Source organism: Colobus angolensis, unplaced genomic scaffold, assembly GCF_000951035.1.
Source record: "Colobus angolensis palliatus isolate OR3802 unplaced genomic scaffold, Cang.pa_1.0 Scaffold165, whole genome shotgun sequence".
Taxonomy (NCBI): Eukaryota; Metazoa; Chordata; class Mammalia; order Primates; family Cercopithecidae; genus Colobus; species Colobus angolensis.
In genome coordinates, this window is record NW_012114766.1 from 3062967 (window position 1) to 3077416 (window position 14450).

General features: G+C 40.7%; 1 protein-coding gene across 1 annotated transcript in view; it reads right to left on the minus strand.

The window, feature by feature from the left end:
* The window catches only part of CSMD1 (CUB and Sushi multiple domains 1), a 2081403-nt gene that overhangs the window by 210310 nt on the left and 1856643 nt on the right, over positions 1-14450 (minus strand). The window contains exons 39-40 of the mRNA XM_011937546.1: positions 13412-13481; positions 7233-7349 (exon numbers count right to left, since the gene is read on the minus strand). Of these exons, the coding sequence (XP_011792936.1) occupies positions 7233-7349; positions 13412-13481 (187 nt within the window). The remainder of the gene's footprint in view (positions 1-7232; positions 7350-13411; positions 13482-14450) is intronic.

Genomic DNA, 14450 nt, shown 5'->3' on the forward strand with positions numbered 1-14450 from the left:
GAAGGGAGGAAGGGGGTAAAGGGAGGGAGGGGGTCCAGGGCCTCCCATATCCCTTGGTTTGGAGCTGTCTCCTCTGCCTTTTGTGACACCTGAGCTCCTGGACTGCTCAGCCAATGGCATATCCAGATCTGCCTGTCCACTTACCCACTACTGAGCTAAAAACACAGTTTGATGGTATGGCCTATGAATCTAATAAAAATGAATTTTGTTACTAATAAATAAACCATACTAAAGAGTAGGGGTGTGTGTGTGTGTGTGTGTGTGTGTGTGGCGTGTGCGTGCGTGCATGCATTTGTGTGTGCACATGTGTGTTTGTGCGACTGCCTTATGAACACTGAATCCACGTGCTCCACAGAGTTTTATTGACATTCCTCACATTAATTACAACCAGGCGGAATCAAGAAGCTGACCCAAGAGTAACAGAAAACAATCTGTTGAATTGCTGGCACTTCTATGTATGCCCAGAGTACCAGAAAGGAACACTGGGGCCAGACTGGAACACTTAATATCTCATGGTAGGGAAATGGGTGGAAATGTGCTCACTTCGGATGTGCACATGCAGACTTTAGACATATTTATCCAGAAACACATTTTGAAATTCATGAGCCGGCACAGTCACGAAAGATAACAACTTGCAAAGGGATCAGGGTGCAAAGAAATGGAGGATGTTCAACGTCTCAAAAGTACAGGATCCAGTGAAAGTAGTTTGTTACTGATTTGGAATTCAGCTTGAAAAGGAAATGGAATTGACAATTATAATATTGTGAGCAAAATTACCATTTTAAGCAGGATAAATTATACAGCCACATATCAAACTACCTAATCCATGTCAGAAAATAGAACAGAGCCCAACTCTAATCTGGCTTAAAATAGAATTATTTAGCTATCTAATTTTCAGCAAATTGCATCCAGTTTGACATTGTAAAGCCCAAATAAAAGGATTAAAATAAGCAAACCTGGTTATCCTTCTATTATCTCAGAAAGTACTAAAAAATATATATTATTTCAACAACAACAACAAAATCTGAATGCTTACCTTTGGTGGAATTTACGCAGTACTCTCTTATCCAATTGTGATTACATATTGAAAATTAAGTGCCTGTGACAAGTCACCTGCACAGAGAATTTTTGCCTTTGGCGTTGACAAAACTTTGAATAGTAATGTGACCATGATCTCAGAGTTAAACCTTAGTCTTTAGTTGATAGAACCTGTGAATATTACTTGCTCTGTTTTGCACCTTCTGTGTGTAATAAAAATATAGCAAAAGTATTAATACCTATGGAATTTATTGAACATTCTAAAGAACCTTTTATATTGTCCCTATGTTTCTAGACAGTCCGATGGCATGGTAATTTTGGAGAGCATTGTGTGCACGATTAGTGCAGTAGATTGTAAGTATAAAAGGTAATGGAGTAAGGCAGATAGAAATCTTGGTTGCATTTCTGTACATGGTGCCCTTAGACACCCTCAAGAAAACAGAGACAGAAATCCTGAGTTGTTTGAGTTCTGCCAGAGCATCACAAAACAACCAGCCAAGTCTGTGAAAAGGAAAGAAAATGGCACACAACTACTGGGTTTAGCTACCAGATAACTAAACTCGAATTTGGTTTAGCTATTAAAAACAGCACTTAAATAATGTCCTATGTCATGCATTTACAATACTTCAAAATAGCCCTATGGGAATGATATTTTATGACATTCCCTTTAAAAATAAGGAAACAAGTTTCAAAAACATTTTGGTATCTTGTGTACTCATTGGTAGGACTAAGATTTCTACTCAGCTCAACTCAGAGCCCCAAATGGTGAGCAACCACAGCTTATGCTGCCAACTGCCTCAGTCCTTTTGGCTAGAGTTCTCTTGGTCATTTTGAGGAACAGGCTGTGTGGGTCACTGTGGGTTACTGAGGCAGGGTGTAGAAAACACCTTGCCTCAGTTCATGGAATGAATAATTAGGAAAATGAGGCAGGATGATTTCCACGTGATACCAAAGCAGCCATGTCCCTATGCTTTTACCAATTCTAATTGTGGCTCGATCCATGCGAATGGGCTCTGGGAGTAGAGTTAATCAAAAGAATTATTTGACTAAACTGGCAACTGCTTCACTCCTGGATTAGATAATCGATCAGGCAATCCCACGCTTATCCTGTTGTATGGGAAGATCCGTAATACCTAATAAAATCCTCCCAAGGTGAAAAACATCACATATATTTTTCTTCAAGAAATGGCAATAACGTGTTGTATTCCGGATAAGTGTTATTACTCAGAGTAACTGGAGGAGCACGCTTACTGGTAGAAGAGCTGTGCCCTGAGAATCCAAATCTCAAAACTGACAACCAAGGGGACACATATGTATGTTCAGATATTAGCTATACAATCTGAAGCCTAGAAATTACATTTAAGAAAGCTTTGCTAGAACAATTTTTCATTTTTTCTTTTGTAATTCACTTTGGAGTTTTGATTTGTCATGCTGTTTCATACTCAATAATATTCTATCTCTATTTTCAACTTGCCAAAATCTCATGATTTCTATATGTTTACACGAAAGCAATTTTTCTTAAATAATATTTATAAGAATATTGTGAAATTTTTTGTGCATTCCTCATCTTATTTTGATTGAAAGTACTCTTGTATAAATTGGAGAAAGGCTTCCTGGAGGAGTTTGACTCCAGCATCCAAGGAACTGGAGTTGCTTTGGGAAGATGCCAAATTCATTTCTTACTTCAGCCAGGGGCACTGAATCAGAATTTAGGAAACAGGCCACCGGAAGCTACATTGTAACAACACAACCTCCACTGAGGCTTCTGGCACACAATAAAATTTGAGCACCCTGGCCGGGCAGTCATTTTCCTTGTTACTTACTGTTGCAAGTTTAAGTAGATACAAATGACACTCTCTTAGGGTCTAAGGCAATCAAGCTTCCCATAATGTCTGTTTCTTGGTGAAATTTCCAGTGATACTTCAAAGGAAACATTGTTTAACACAGTTTCCCAAACCTCTGAACACAGAGGAGGGGAGAGGCAGCCTAGTAATAGCAATGCACCATTTGCCCTTACAGGGAGCTGGTTAACTCTACCATGGTTACTCGTGTGAACTACCTATCACATCTATGTCTTTTCTCAGTATTAAAGAAGACATATCTTCTGGCTATTCTTTTGCAACCTGATCACCAAGATCACCCTAACAGCATCATCCTGGTAAGATATTTTTTTGTGTGACGTCAGTTGAAATATCTGTCTACTTTCCCAATCTCCCTGTTTGTCCCGTTGGGAAATAAGGGGCCCTTTTCTGAGTTGTAACCACAGGAAATGTTCCAGAATCACTTTATGGTTTGGCTATTAATAGGAAGCAACATGAGAGACCAAAAAGGGGAGAAGTCATAATTACAAGATAATTGTGGTCACCTCCGCTATATTCCCATTTTGTTTCACGTAAGAAACTTCTGGAGTGAGTGCTTGATTTATAAGTGCAGACGTCTGAGCTTGAACCCCAAACTTACTTCCTCAAAATTTCCAAGGATATTAGCTGATATTTGCTTATGATCTGGGAGATTCTGAGAAGAGCTTGCTGACAAGACTAAGATAAGGTTCAGAGAAAGAGAAATGACCTGCGCAGTGCTGTGGGTATAAATTAGGAACTGAACAGGAGAATCTGACTCAGATGAAATCGTTCACATGCCACCGAAGTGTGGTTTGACATTTGACAACAAGACTCATGACGTTGGTTTAAAATTCATGTGCATAGAAGGGAGACTTGAAGCTCTGGTAGTGGATATTACGAGGGAGAAGAGGCAGGAATTAAGGAAGGCCATGAATATATAGAAGTAATTTACTTAAATGTTTTTCACTATAAAACTATGTGGGGGCCGGGCACGGTGGCTCACGCCTGTAATCCCAGCATTTTGGGAGGCCGAGGCAGGCAGATCACGAGGTCAGGAGATTGAGACCATCCTGGTTAACACCGTGAAACCCCGTCTCTACTAAAAATACAGAACAATTAGTCGGGCGCGGTGCCAGGCGCCTGTAGTCCCAGCTACTCAGGAGGCTGAGGCAGGAGAATGGTGGGAACCCGGCAGGCGGAGCTTGCAGTGAGCCAAGATCACCCCACTGCACTCCAGCCTGGGCAACACAGCGAGACTCCGTCTCAAAAAAAAAACAAAAACAGAAACAAAAAACAAAACAAAAAAAAACGATGTGGGGTTGAAAGCTAGATAGTAAAATTTTCTCAGATTCTGCAAATTGCTCAAAAATGATGTAAGCCCTAGAAAGAACTCCTACCAGGGACATCATCATTTCAAATGTTGACCATATCAGGGCACACATGGCCACTCACATCCCTCTCCTCCCCATTTCTCACTTCGCATCTGTTACTATTGAGAGGTTATAAAATTTATCAGAGGCAACCCTGGCACATTACTCAAATGTAATCTATAACAAATTATTGTGAAGCATACCTACATCTATTCTAAAAAGCTACGGATAATATTTTTTATGCCTGTTGGATTTGAGATGATAAAGTTTCTTTTCTCCTCTTCCAGATCCTCTTTAAACCCTCATGCTATGCAATATCAAATTTTTAAAAGATTTACATCAGTTTAAAGATATTTCATAATTTTCATTTCAATCTTATTTAAACAGTTTAGGTTTATAGATCCCAAATATGAATTTAGACAATTTGGTTTCATTGAAGTTTTTTCCCAAATTATTCTCTCGCACAATAGTTTATAAATAAATAAATAAGAAAATATACTAAATGATACCCTTGTCAGAAATGATAAAATAGTAACATTGGAAAAATAAGTTAAGAAAATATTTATGTCAATTTTATTTTATTCATAGAATGTTTCCGGTTAGTTTTGAGAGGAAGGTGGCAAACATTTGGAAGAATAAAACAAAATACAACTAGGTGATTTTATTATCTGTTTCACTTTTTTGTTGTTGTTGTTGTTTATCACATGCCCCTGCACTAATCTTCTAGCTGGAATTTTTATGTATTTATTTATTTATTCATTTATTTATTGAGACAGAGTCTTGCTCTGTCACCAGGCTGGAGTACAGTGGGGCGATCTTGGCTCACTGAAACCTCCACCTCCTGGGTTCACGCCATTCTCCTGCCTCAGTCTCCCAAGTAGTTGGGATTACAAGCAAGTGCCACCATGCCCAGCTAATTTTTGTATTTTCAGTAGAGACGGGGTTTCATCGTGTTGGCCAGGATGATTTTGATCTCTTGACCTCATGATCTGCCTGCCTCGGCCTGCCAATAGCCAGAATTATTTTAATTAACCCTCACCATAACCTTATGTAGCTATTTCAGGTATAGAAATGAGGAAGCTGGGGTTCCTGTGGATGAACTCATTCAAGAAAACCACACCTCCTTCAGAGATCGCTGCAGTTCACCTCAGATTTCTCTCATTCTCTGAAGTTCATGACTACAATAATTTGCCCAACAGGGCTCTGGTCCTTAAGAGCACTGCAGCCGTGGAAATATCCAGGGTTACCCATATCTCTGAAATCATTCTTAACCCCTGACTCCAAAGATTAGTTCAACAAGTTCATGTCTCCAGATCTCCATGGCAAGGACGATGGGCCCAGCTTGGGGGAACAGTGGAGCAAATGTTGTTGAAAGTGATTCACAGCTCTCCGTTTCATTTAGCCCTAGCAGAATCACTGCCTTATGCTCAGAGAGATGATGATTGAAAAAAACAAAACTAGCAAACTAAGAAACCTGGGAGAAATAAGGGGCTCCTAAAAAAACCCTTCCACAGAGTCTCTCTCTTCCTCGACCACCACTAGACGTGGCCTCCTACAGATAACTGGGCGGGGATGGACTCCACAGGTCACCCCCGTCGAGCTGCTCTTCCACGGTCCTACTCTTTCGTGGTGGAACGGTCATGTTGGTTGACTGCATTTCCCATGTCTGGTGCCTGATTGGCCTGCAGGGCTGTCACTCCGACTGTTTATTCCCCGGCCACTCTCTGCTGAGCAAGCCCACCCTGACTGCTCACTCCTCCTGCTACTGCCATCCTGGGCACAGATTCTAAAAGCAGAAGCTTTGAATAAAGAGTGTGATCGGCCGGGCGCAGCGGCTCAAGCCTGTAATCCCAGCACTTTGGGAGGCCGAGGCGGGCGGATCACGAGGTCAGGAGATCCAGACCATCCTGGCTAACACGGTGAAACCCCGTCTCTACTTAAAAAATACAAAAAGCTAGCCGGGCGAGGTGGCGGGCGCCTGTAGTCCCAGCTACTCGGGAGGCTGAGGCAGGAGAATGGTGTAAACCCGGGAGGCGGAGCTTGCAGTGAGCTGAGATCCGGCCACTGCACTCCAGCCTGGGCGACAGAGCGAGACTCCATCTCAAAAAAAAAAAAAAAAAAAAAAAAAAAAAGAGTGTGATCTTCCAGGGCAGTGATTTCTACTTACGGTTGTATTCTTTCATTCATCATTCAGCTACTATTTAGTACAGTAGTACCCAGCTACTCTGCCCTAGGACATTCACTGAGTACCTAACTTGGTCTACCTAGAGTGAGTGCTGTAGAGAAAATCACAGGTAGGGGAGACCCAAATAAATAACTAAAATACGAAGGAAACCGGGAGGCAGACAGGGAAAGGCGTGAGAGGGGATCAAAATTTCACAAAGACCTTGCATTTCTGAAGAGAGGCCGGAAAAAGCTTCTATAATAGTATACATAACAATTAAATTTATAAATTATTTAAGGTGAATAACCTGAATGTTAATAACTAGATATTAAAAAACAACTTATTTATTAACCTGGAAACAATGTAATATATAATAAAAATGTATGAAACCATACTACGTCTTAAAATTTGTTTTATATTTATTTTAAAAGGAGTCATAACCTTTAAAAAACCTTCGAAATTATCCAGAAGAAACAATAACCATTATTGACTTCCAGAGATAGATTAGAAAAAGCGTTATTATAAATAAAGAGAGTGATAATTGAATTAGGGATGCTACATTTTGCACTCTGTGTGCCTACCATATCATCATTCGGCCAATTTAATTTGCCTTGAAAAGAGTTGCATGGTTCAGTTGATTTTTCAAATAAGTTTTCCACTCTCAAAGTTACTCTGCGAAAGCTTTATTTAAATCTGTATGCCACTTTCAGTTACAGATACAGTTACGTCAACAGAACAAGGCATTTTATTCTGCTTAATTGTTTCTGAGATGGAAATGAAAAAAATGAACTTTTAGGAATGGACAGTGTTTTCACTTACCATAGCCGATGGGTAATGAGATCCTCCAGGTGCAGTCTAAGTTGTTGGGGTAAGAACCTGGGAAGCCGGGGCTCAGGATCACACCGCCCAAAGTGTTCAGCGTCCCTCCACAGGTGGCTGTTAAGTGGACAAGATGTCAGTCCTGCGGGTCCTCACTTCCTCCCTGGAATCTTTGCTTCAACCTGCTTCACTCAACTATGCTGAGAAACAGCAAGTCTTCGGAGTTGAATTCTGCCCCTAATTACAGCACACGATACAGTGCTGTGTGCCTTAGTTATTTATGAGCTGTGCTCTCCCTCCTGACAGTGAACTGCTTTAGAATAAAGACCATTTTTCAAGATCCATCTTCTCCTCGTACACAAAGGCTCCCAGTAAAGATTAGTCCATTTAATGTCTGCATTGCAGTCAGGCATCAAATAGACTTCAGTTTATTAGCTGCAATTCATTGAGAGGTAGTCTTAGTCCCTATTTATTGATTGCTAACTATGTGGTACTTACTGTACCTAGATATACATCACATAGATTAACTCACATAACAACCCTGAAAGGATGACCATTCCCCTCTTACACACAAAGAAACCAGGCCTGGAAGAGATTAAGAAATTTGCCTAAAGTGACATGCCTGGTAAACAGTACAACCAGAAGGTCATTCCAGCTGCATCTGCTTCCAGAACCTGTTTCAGCCAGGACACATGACTGTCAGATAGCTTTTCAATTTTGGAATGCAGCTAACTGCAACCACTTTCTCCCCAGGAAATCTTATGCTGTGAGAGAGGGTGAAATAAGTTCATACATCTTGCCTTATCTTGGCGACTCACATGTTTTGCTACTGTATCTGAGGTTTGACTATAAAGAAACACAACTGATTTTACAACAAACGTGCCCAGTGATATAAGTTGAAGCATTTGAAATTCCAATCTTTGACCATTTGTAACCTATTAAAATAATTTCTTATATTCCAAAATTATGCAAATAATGCCTCTTCTTTTCAGGAAGCCCAAAGGAAATGGCTTTATTCTAACAATGCTCTCATTATGCAAAATATTTTAAACAAAATGTTTTCTGGAAGCCCTCTTTTAGAGGCTCCCTAGGACCGGTAGTGAAGCCTTTTTGTTTTTTAATCATCATCAAGGCTGAAACACTTTATTTGTAATTTAATATAAGAAATAGCTAAAACTCAAGTCTAGTGAATATGGTGATTGCTCAAGCCAGGGCACCATATTCTGGATTTCAAACATTGTATAAGTTGAAAAATGTGAGTTACAAACATTTAAAAGTGTATTTTTGTGGTGTGAGTCATAATTCTGGAAAAGTCTTGGACAGCATCAACTGTGTTGCTATTTAAAGTATAACCTCTCAAGGCGATTTCTTTGTGGGAGAGACCAGGCATTTGCAAGGCCAGGCTTCCGTCCGCACTTTGTCCATGCAGCTGCTGACTGTGCTGAAGACACACCAGTGAATCTGAGTGGCATGCCTAAATACGTTTAGCAGTAATACCCTTTCCCCGAGGGCTCCTGTGACCTGCAGTGACAGTAGATATGCATATTCAACTGTCAGAGGTGTTAAACCAGAACAACTCCACCTTGAATAGGAGCTGGATAAAATAAGGCTGAAACCTACTGGGCTGCGTTCCCAGATGGTTAAGGCTTTCTAAGTCACAGCATGAGATAGAAGGTCAGTGCAAAATACAGGTCATAAAGACCTTGCTGACAAAACAGGTTGCGGTAAAGAAGCCGGCTAAAACCCACCAAAGCCAAGGTGGCCATGAGAGTGACCTCTGGTCGTCCTCACTGCTACACTCCCACCAGTGCCAAGACAGTTTACAAATGCCATGGCAACGTGGGGAAGTTACCCTAAATCGTCTAAAAAGGGGAGGCATGAATAACCCACCCCTTGTTTAGCATATCATCAAGAAATAACCCTGAGAATGGACAAGCAGCGGCCCTCGAGGCTGCTGTCTATGGAGTAGCCGTTCTTTTGTTCCTTTACTTCCTTAATAAACTTGCTTTCACTTTGCTCTATGGACTCGCCCGGAATTCTTTCTTGCGCGAGATCCAAGAACCCTCTTTTGGGGTCTGAATTGTGACCCCTTTTCTTTAACACAACTACAGGGAAGACATGAATGAAAAAGGCCGAATCAATGACAAAAAAAAGGAAAGCAACAGAACCAGTAAACGTGGTATTACTAAAAAGTTCCTTTTGATTTTAGCATGATTTCCGCATGCACATGCAAATGTAAATCATAAAATACAAACACCTATATATATCTTCAGCTGAGGACTGAGGCAGCCCTGCAGAAGGGGCTGGCCCAGGACCTGAACATAGATGGCATCATCAACACGGGTGTCTGTGTCCCACACAGACCAAATGTCTGTGTGATGCGAAACTGATCACGGGCCTGAACCCTGGGTTCATCTCCTGTCAAACACGCAACAATCACCTAATTACTTGAGACCTTAGTTAAAGCTACAATAATCCTTTGTTTTTGCTGTTGTTCATCTAGAAAACTACAAGTCAATAGATAAACATAAAAACAGAGCTCGCAAAAGATGCATATCCATCTTTTCTTCCTTTGTGACTTTTTTTTAAGACAGAGTCTCACTCTGTCGCCCAGGCTGGAGTGTAGTGGCGCAATCTCAGCTCACTGCAACCTCCGCCTCCTGGGTTCAAGTGATTCTCCTGCCTCAGCCTCCTTAGTAGCTGGAATTACAGGCACCCGTGACTGCGAGTACACCTGGCTAATTTTTGTATTTTTAGTAGAGACGGGGTTTCACCATGTTGGTCAGGCTGGTCTCGAACTCCCGACCTCAGGAGATCTGCCTGCCTCAGCATCCCAAAGTGCGGGGATTATGGGCCTGAGCCACCATGCCCGGCCCTTTGTGACATTTTAAGGCTACTGGGCTTGCCATGTCTTAGATTGGTTCAGTGTCCATCTCTGTGTGGTCGTCACGTTGTGGACTGACTTTCTGCCTCCTGCCTGGGAAGCTCCCTCCATGCCAGACCCTTTCTTATAGGTAAATAGTGTATTTAGAGTTATTGGTAAATATGGTTTTTGTAAAAGGAAAGGAATTTATTTTTATGAAATGGCTAGAGACCTTATATTTTACTGGATTTATACATCTCATTTTGTATGGATTCCTGATTTGGAGGGGGAGAAAGAATATATAGAATTTTGACTGAAGGACACAGACACACGGTGCTGAAGAGCTCTGTGGTGCAGTGAGACAGGGAGGGCCCGGGCCACCTGCTGTGACGAGAACCTCACCCAGCTGTAGGGCCCTAGAAAACCACAAGACCATTCTGGGGCTTGTTATAAATATTCAAAATAGTCAATATTGGTTAAGCTCTGAGAACACTGCTTGATATGTTCACCTCCAGAGAAGTGGTTTTATATACAGTGTCTTCATCAGTACTAGTATTTTTCAAAATCAGGTCATGGGATTTCCAGGAGCTCATAAGTAAAATATTATCTCTCTTGAACTTCTCCTTCTAAAATTCCCCGGTTTGGAGTAATCTAAAGCTAACAGCTACAAAAAACCTTTCAATCTCTAGAATCGGTCTTTGAGCTTTATCATGGGTCATGTGTGAGTTTTTAAACAATGAAAAAACTTGTATACCCTGTAAAGAATTACGGAAGTTGACATAACTTCAACATGTGCTAATATTTACAATGTTAAATAAAAGAGAAAAGCCTATTATATTTTGCAAATATACGTTAATTATTTAAAAAAAAATCCCATTGTGTAATACAAAGTGACAGCAAAGGCATATTGTTTGATTCAATGCCTGCTTAGAATTGATTTCATTGTGAAGTTTAAAATATTTCAATTCCTGACGTTAAGGGAAGGCTCTTCATTTAAAGAGAAATAGGCAGATTGATGTTCTGTATGAATCAAAGGAGTTTTAATTTTTTCCTTTTTAAAATTTTTTAATTTTTTCCTTCCAAATCAAGGCTGGGATTTTAAATGTCGCTACAAGTAGCTCTTGTTTTTAGCTGACATGTTAATCTAGACATTTATTTTTACCAAGAAATAGCTTTTAAAAATAAGACACTGGGCACTAAGGTATAGTTTTCACTTGTAAGCAAATATGATACAGGGAAGATAACATAAACAGGCATCTCTCCTAGATGAGACTATCATAAAGGCTGAAGTTTTGTTTGTTTTACAGGTTTCATGCAGTTTTATTTTCTGCTACACAATTTCATCTGCATCCCATGCAAGGCAGTTAAATTGTGTATTACTAAAAACCATTGAATACCTACATTGATTTGAGATGTGGGGAAATTAGGCTGTCAGAAGAATGTGTAACAGACAGTAATTACCTGGCTTTCCTTGTGGGTGTCCACACCACACTACGTCGAAATGAATTCTAAACAGAATGTGAATAGCTCAAAGGGCAACTTGAAGGCTATTTTGTGGCCTTTAAAATGGCTAATGTTCATTCATATGGAGCTGACCACTTTCTCCTGACACACCATTTGGCAGTATGGCATGCTTGAGGCTGACTGTCTGGAGATAAACGGGTTCTGAGCACACCCCCAGCAATACTTGAGTGTTGGAAGACTGTGGGGAACAATAAAGACGTGCCCCCAGAAGTGTGACTATTAGAATGATCCCTGCTCTCTGATATTCATTCCCTAGCCATTCTTTAATTGAAATTCTTGAGTGTCTGCCACGTGCTGAAGGTACAGAGGTGAGTGGTGCATGTCTCTGTTACCAAAGCCTTTGGGGATTGTAGAAGGGCAAAGTAAAGAGCGATATCATCAGAGCTCTGCAGGAAGTAAAGTCAGGCACATGGTGGTGGTAGCCCAGGGTAGCGATGATTCACTGCACCTGCAGGTGGGAGCCCAGACAGCATTGAGGAGAGGACACTCTCTCCAGTGCAAAATTCGAGAGGGTGACTAAATCCTCCAATAAATATTTTAATGCAATATTTGGAAAAAATCAAAAGAAAGGCAGAAAATGTATGATGAACAAGACATGACAAATTTAAATAAAGACAAGATCAGTACTGCCGATGTTTCCTTTTGTCTCTTTCCTGTGATAAAGCTGGAGTATGGCTAAATACGGGAGCTGTAGGTTAGGATCCCATGGAGATGATAATTTAGGAGGGGACTGTGCCATCTTAAAGATGGGGCATCGGCGCTAAGAATCACAGGGGAGGATACATTCAGGTGGAAGGGGTGACAGAAGTGAGAAGTCACTTGGATTTAGGGAGTGAGGAAGAAATTTAAGGTAACACCCAGATTTATTGTTTAGGAAAAAAAAAAAGAAAAAGAAAAAGTAAAAAAGCAGGATACTGCTAATGGCATTCTCAGAGGAAGTAGATCCAGGAGAACAACAATAGGTTTGGAGAAGCCAATCAGTATGTGGGTTGGGGGTACAGAGTGTTAAGTAACTAATGATGATCCTGCTGAGACAGTACCTGCAAAGCTGGATGGTCACCTGAGCTACAGGTAAAGATTTCTGAGTTGGGCTACAACAAATAGGTGATGGGTGAAGCTGGGGGACTGAATGATGGGGAGCAAAGTCACCCTGACATCACCAACCTTTGTATTGAGGGACTTGTGATCACCACCTACAATGCCCCGGAATCATTAAGCTCCCATCACATCATCTATGCTAACAGTTTAGTGAGTCTCAAGGCATTAAATACAGGTCTGGAAAGCCTTTTCCTAAAGAAGTCAGCTGATTGTGCCTCCATTAACTCATCCACAAGATAGTCGCTGGGCTGTTTCCAACATGAAATACTCCATCACTCCATGGGTAATCTGTCATTCTGAATTTTGTTTCTGGGAACTTGTTTTTCTGAGGCTAAAGGTCTATACAGAAAACTACTCAGATTTTCAGACCAGCTGCATTCCTTCTTTGCCACAAATTAACAAACTGGCCTTCTGACATGAATGCCATTTTGGTGTAGGGCCTTGAGCAGGCAGTCTTGCCTCTGGTCTGTGCGGGCTGACCCAGACACACTGAGAAGACGGAGTTGCCACATTCAGTGGGGAAGGTGCAGGTTACACTCGTCATTCTGCTCTACTGCATTATGTGCTATTATTATATAACACATGTTTTCAAATTAAGAAATTTAAAAGTGCATCCTTTGACACCCAAGAGTAGAGCAGGCCTGTTCTTCATAGTGTGTGCACAGCAGCAGAGTTACAGAAGGTGCATCCTTACCAATGCAGAGGGGAGACGGGTAGTTCCAACGGCGAACAGTCCCTGGCATACAGGAAATGTGGGAACGGCCCTGTTTAAAAGAAAACAAAAGAAAATCCATATAACTAAAGAGTAATGAAGGATTAAGTGTTTGAGAATATCTGCACTTTTTCCTTTCTTAATTATAAATATTTTAAAATGCAAAAATTGTGAAATCTGTTTTTACTAATGATTATTAGTGAGTCACATTTGCAACCAACATAGAAAAGTATCCATTTTCACCGTGTTTCTTTGTATTAAAAACAAAATCTTGTAATGTTCTTTTGACCAGACCATAATTCAACCCAGCTCCTTTCTTGATACTTAAAGAAGAGTACTGAATTGGGCAAAGTATGGGTTTTTTTTTTTTTTTAATTTTTTCTTATACTTTAAGTTCTAGGGTACATGTGCACAACGTGCAGGTTTGTTACATATGTATACATGTGCCATGTTGGTGTGCTGCACCCATTAACTCATCATTTACATTAGCTGTATCTCCTAATGCTATCCCTCCTCCCTACCCCCACCCCACAACAGGCCCCGGTGTGTGATGTTCCCTTTCCTGTGTTCAAGTGTTCTCATTGTTCAATTCCCACCTATGAGTGAGAACATGTGGTATTTGGTTTTCTGTTCTTGTGATAGTTTGCTGAGAATGATGGAATAACAGACAAACAGAGAGTCAAATCATGAGTGAACTCCCATTCACAATTGCTTCAAAGAGAATAAAATACCTGGGAATCCAACTTACAAGGGATGTGAAGGACCTCTTCAAGAACTACAAACCACTGCTCAATGAAATAAAAGAGGACACAAACAAATGGAAAAACATTCCATGCTCATGGATAGGAAGAATCAATACTGTGAAAATGGCCACATGGCCCAAGATAATATACAGATTCAATGCCATTCCCATTAAGTTACCAATGACTTTCTTCAGAGTTGGAAAAAACTACTCTAAAGTTCATATGGAACCAAAAAAGAGCCGGCATTGTCAAGACAATCCTAAGTCAAAAGAACAAAG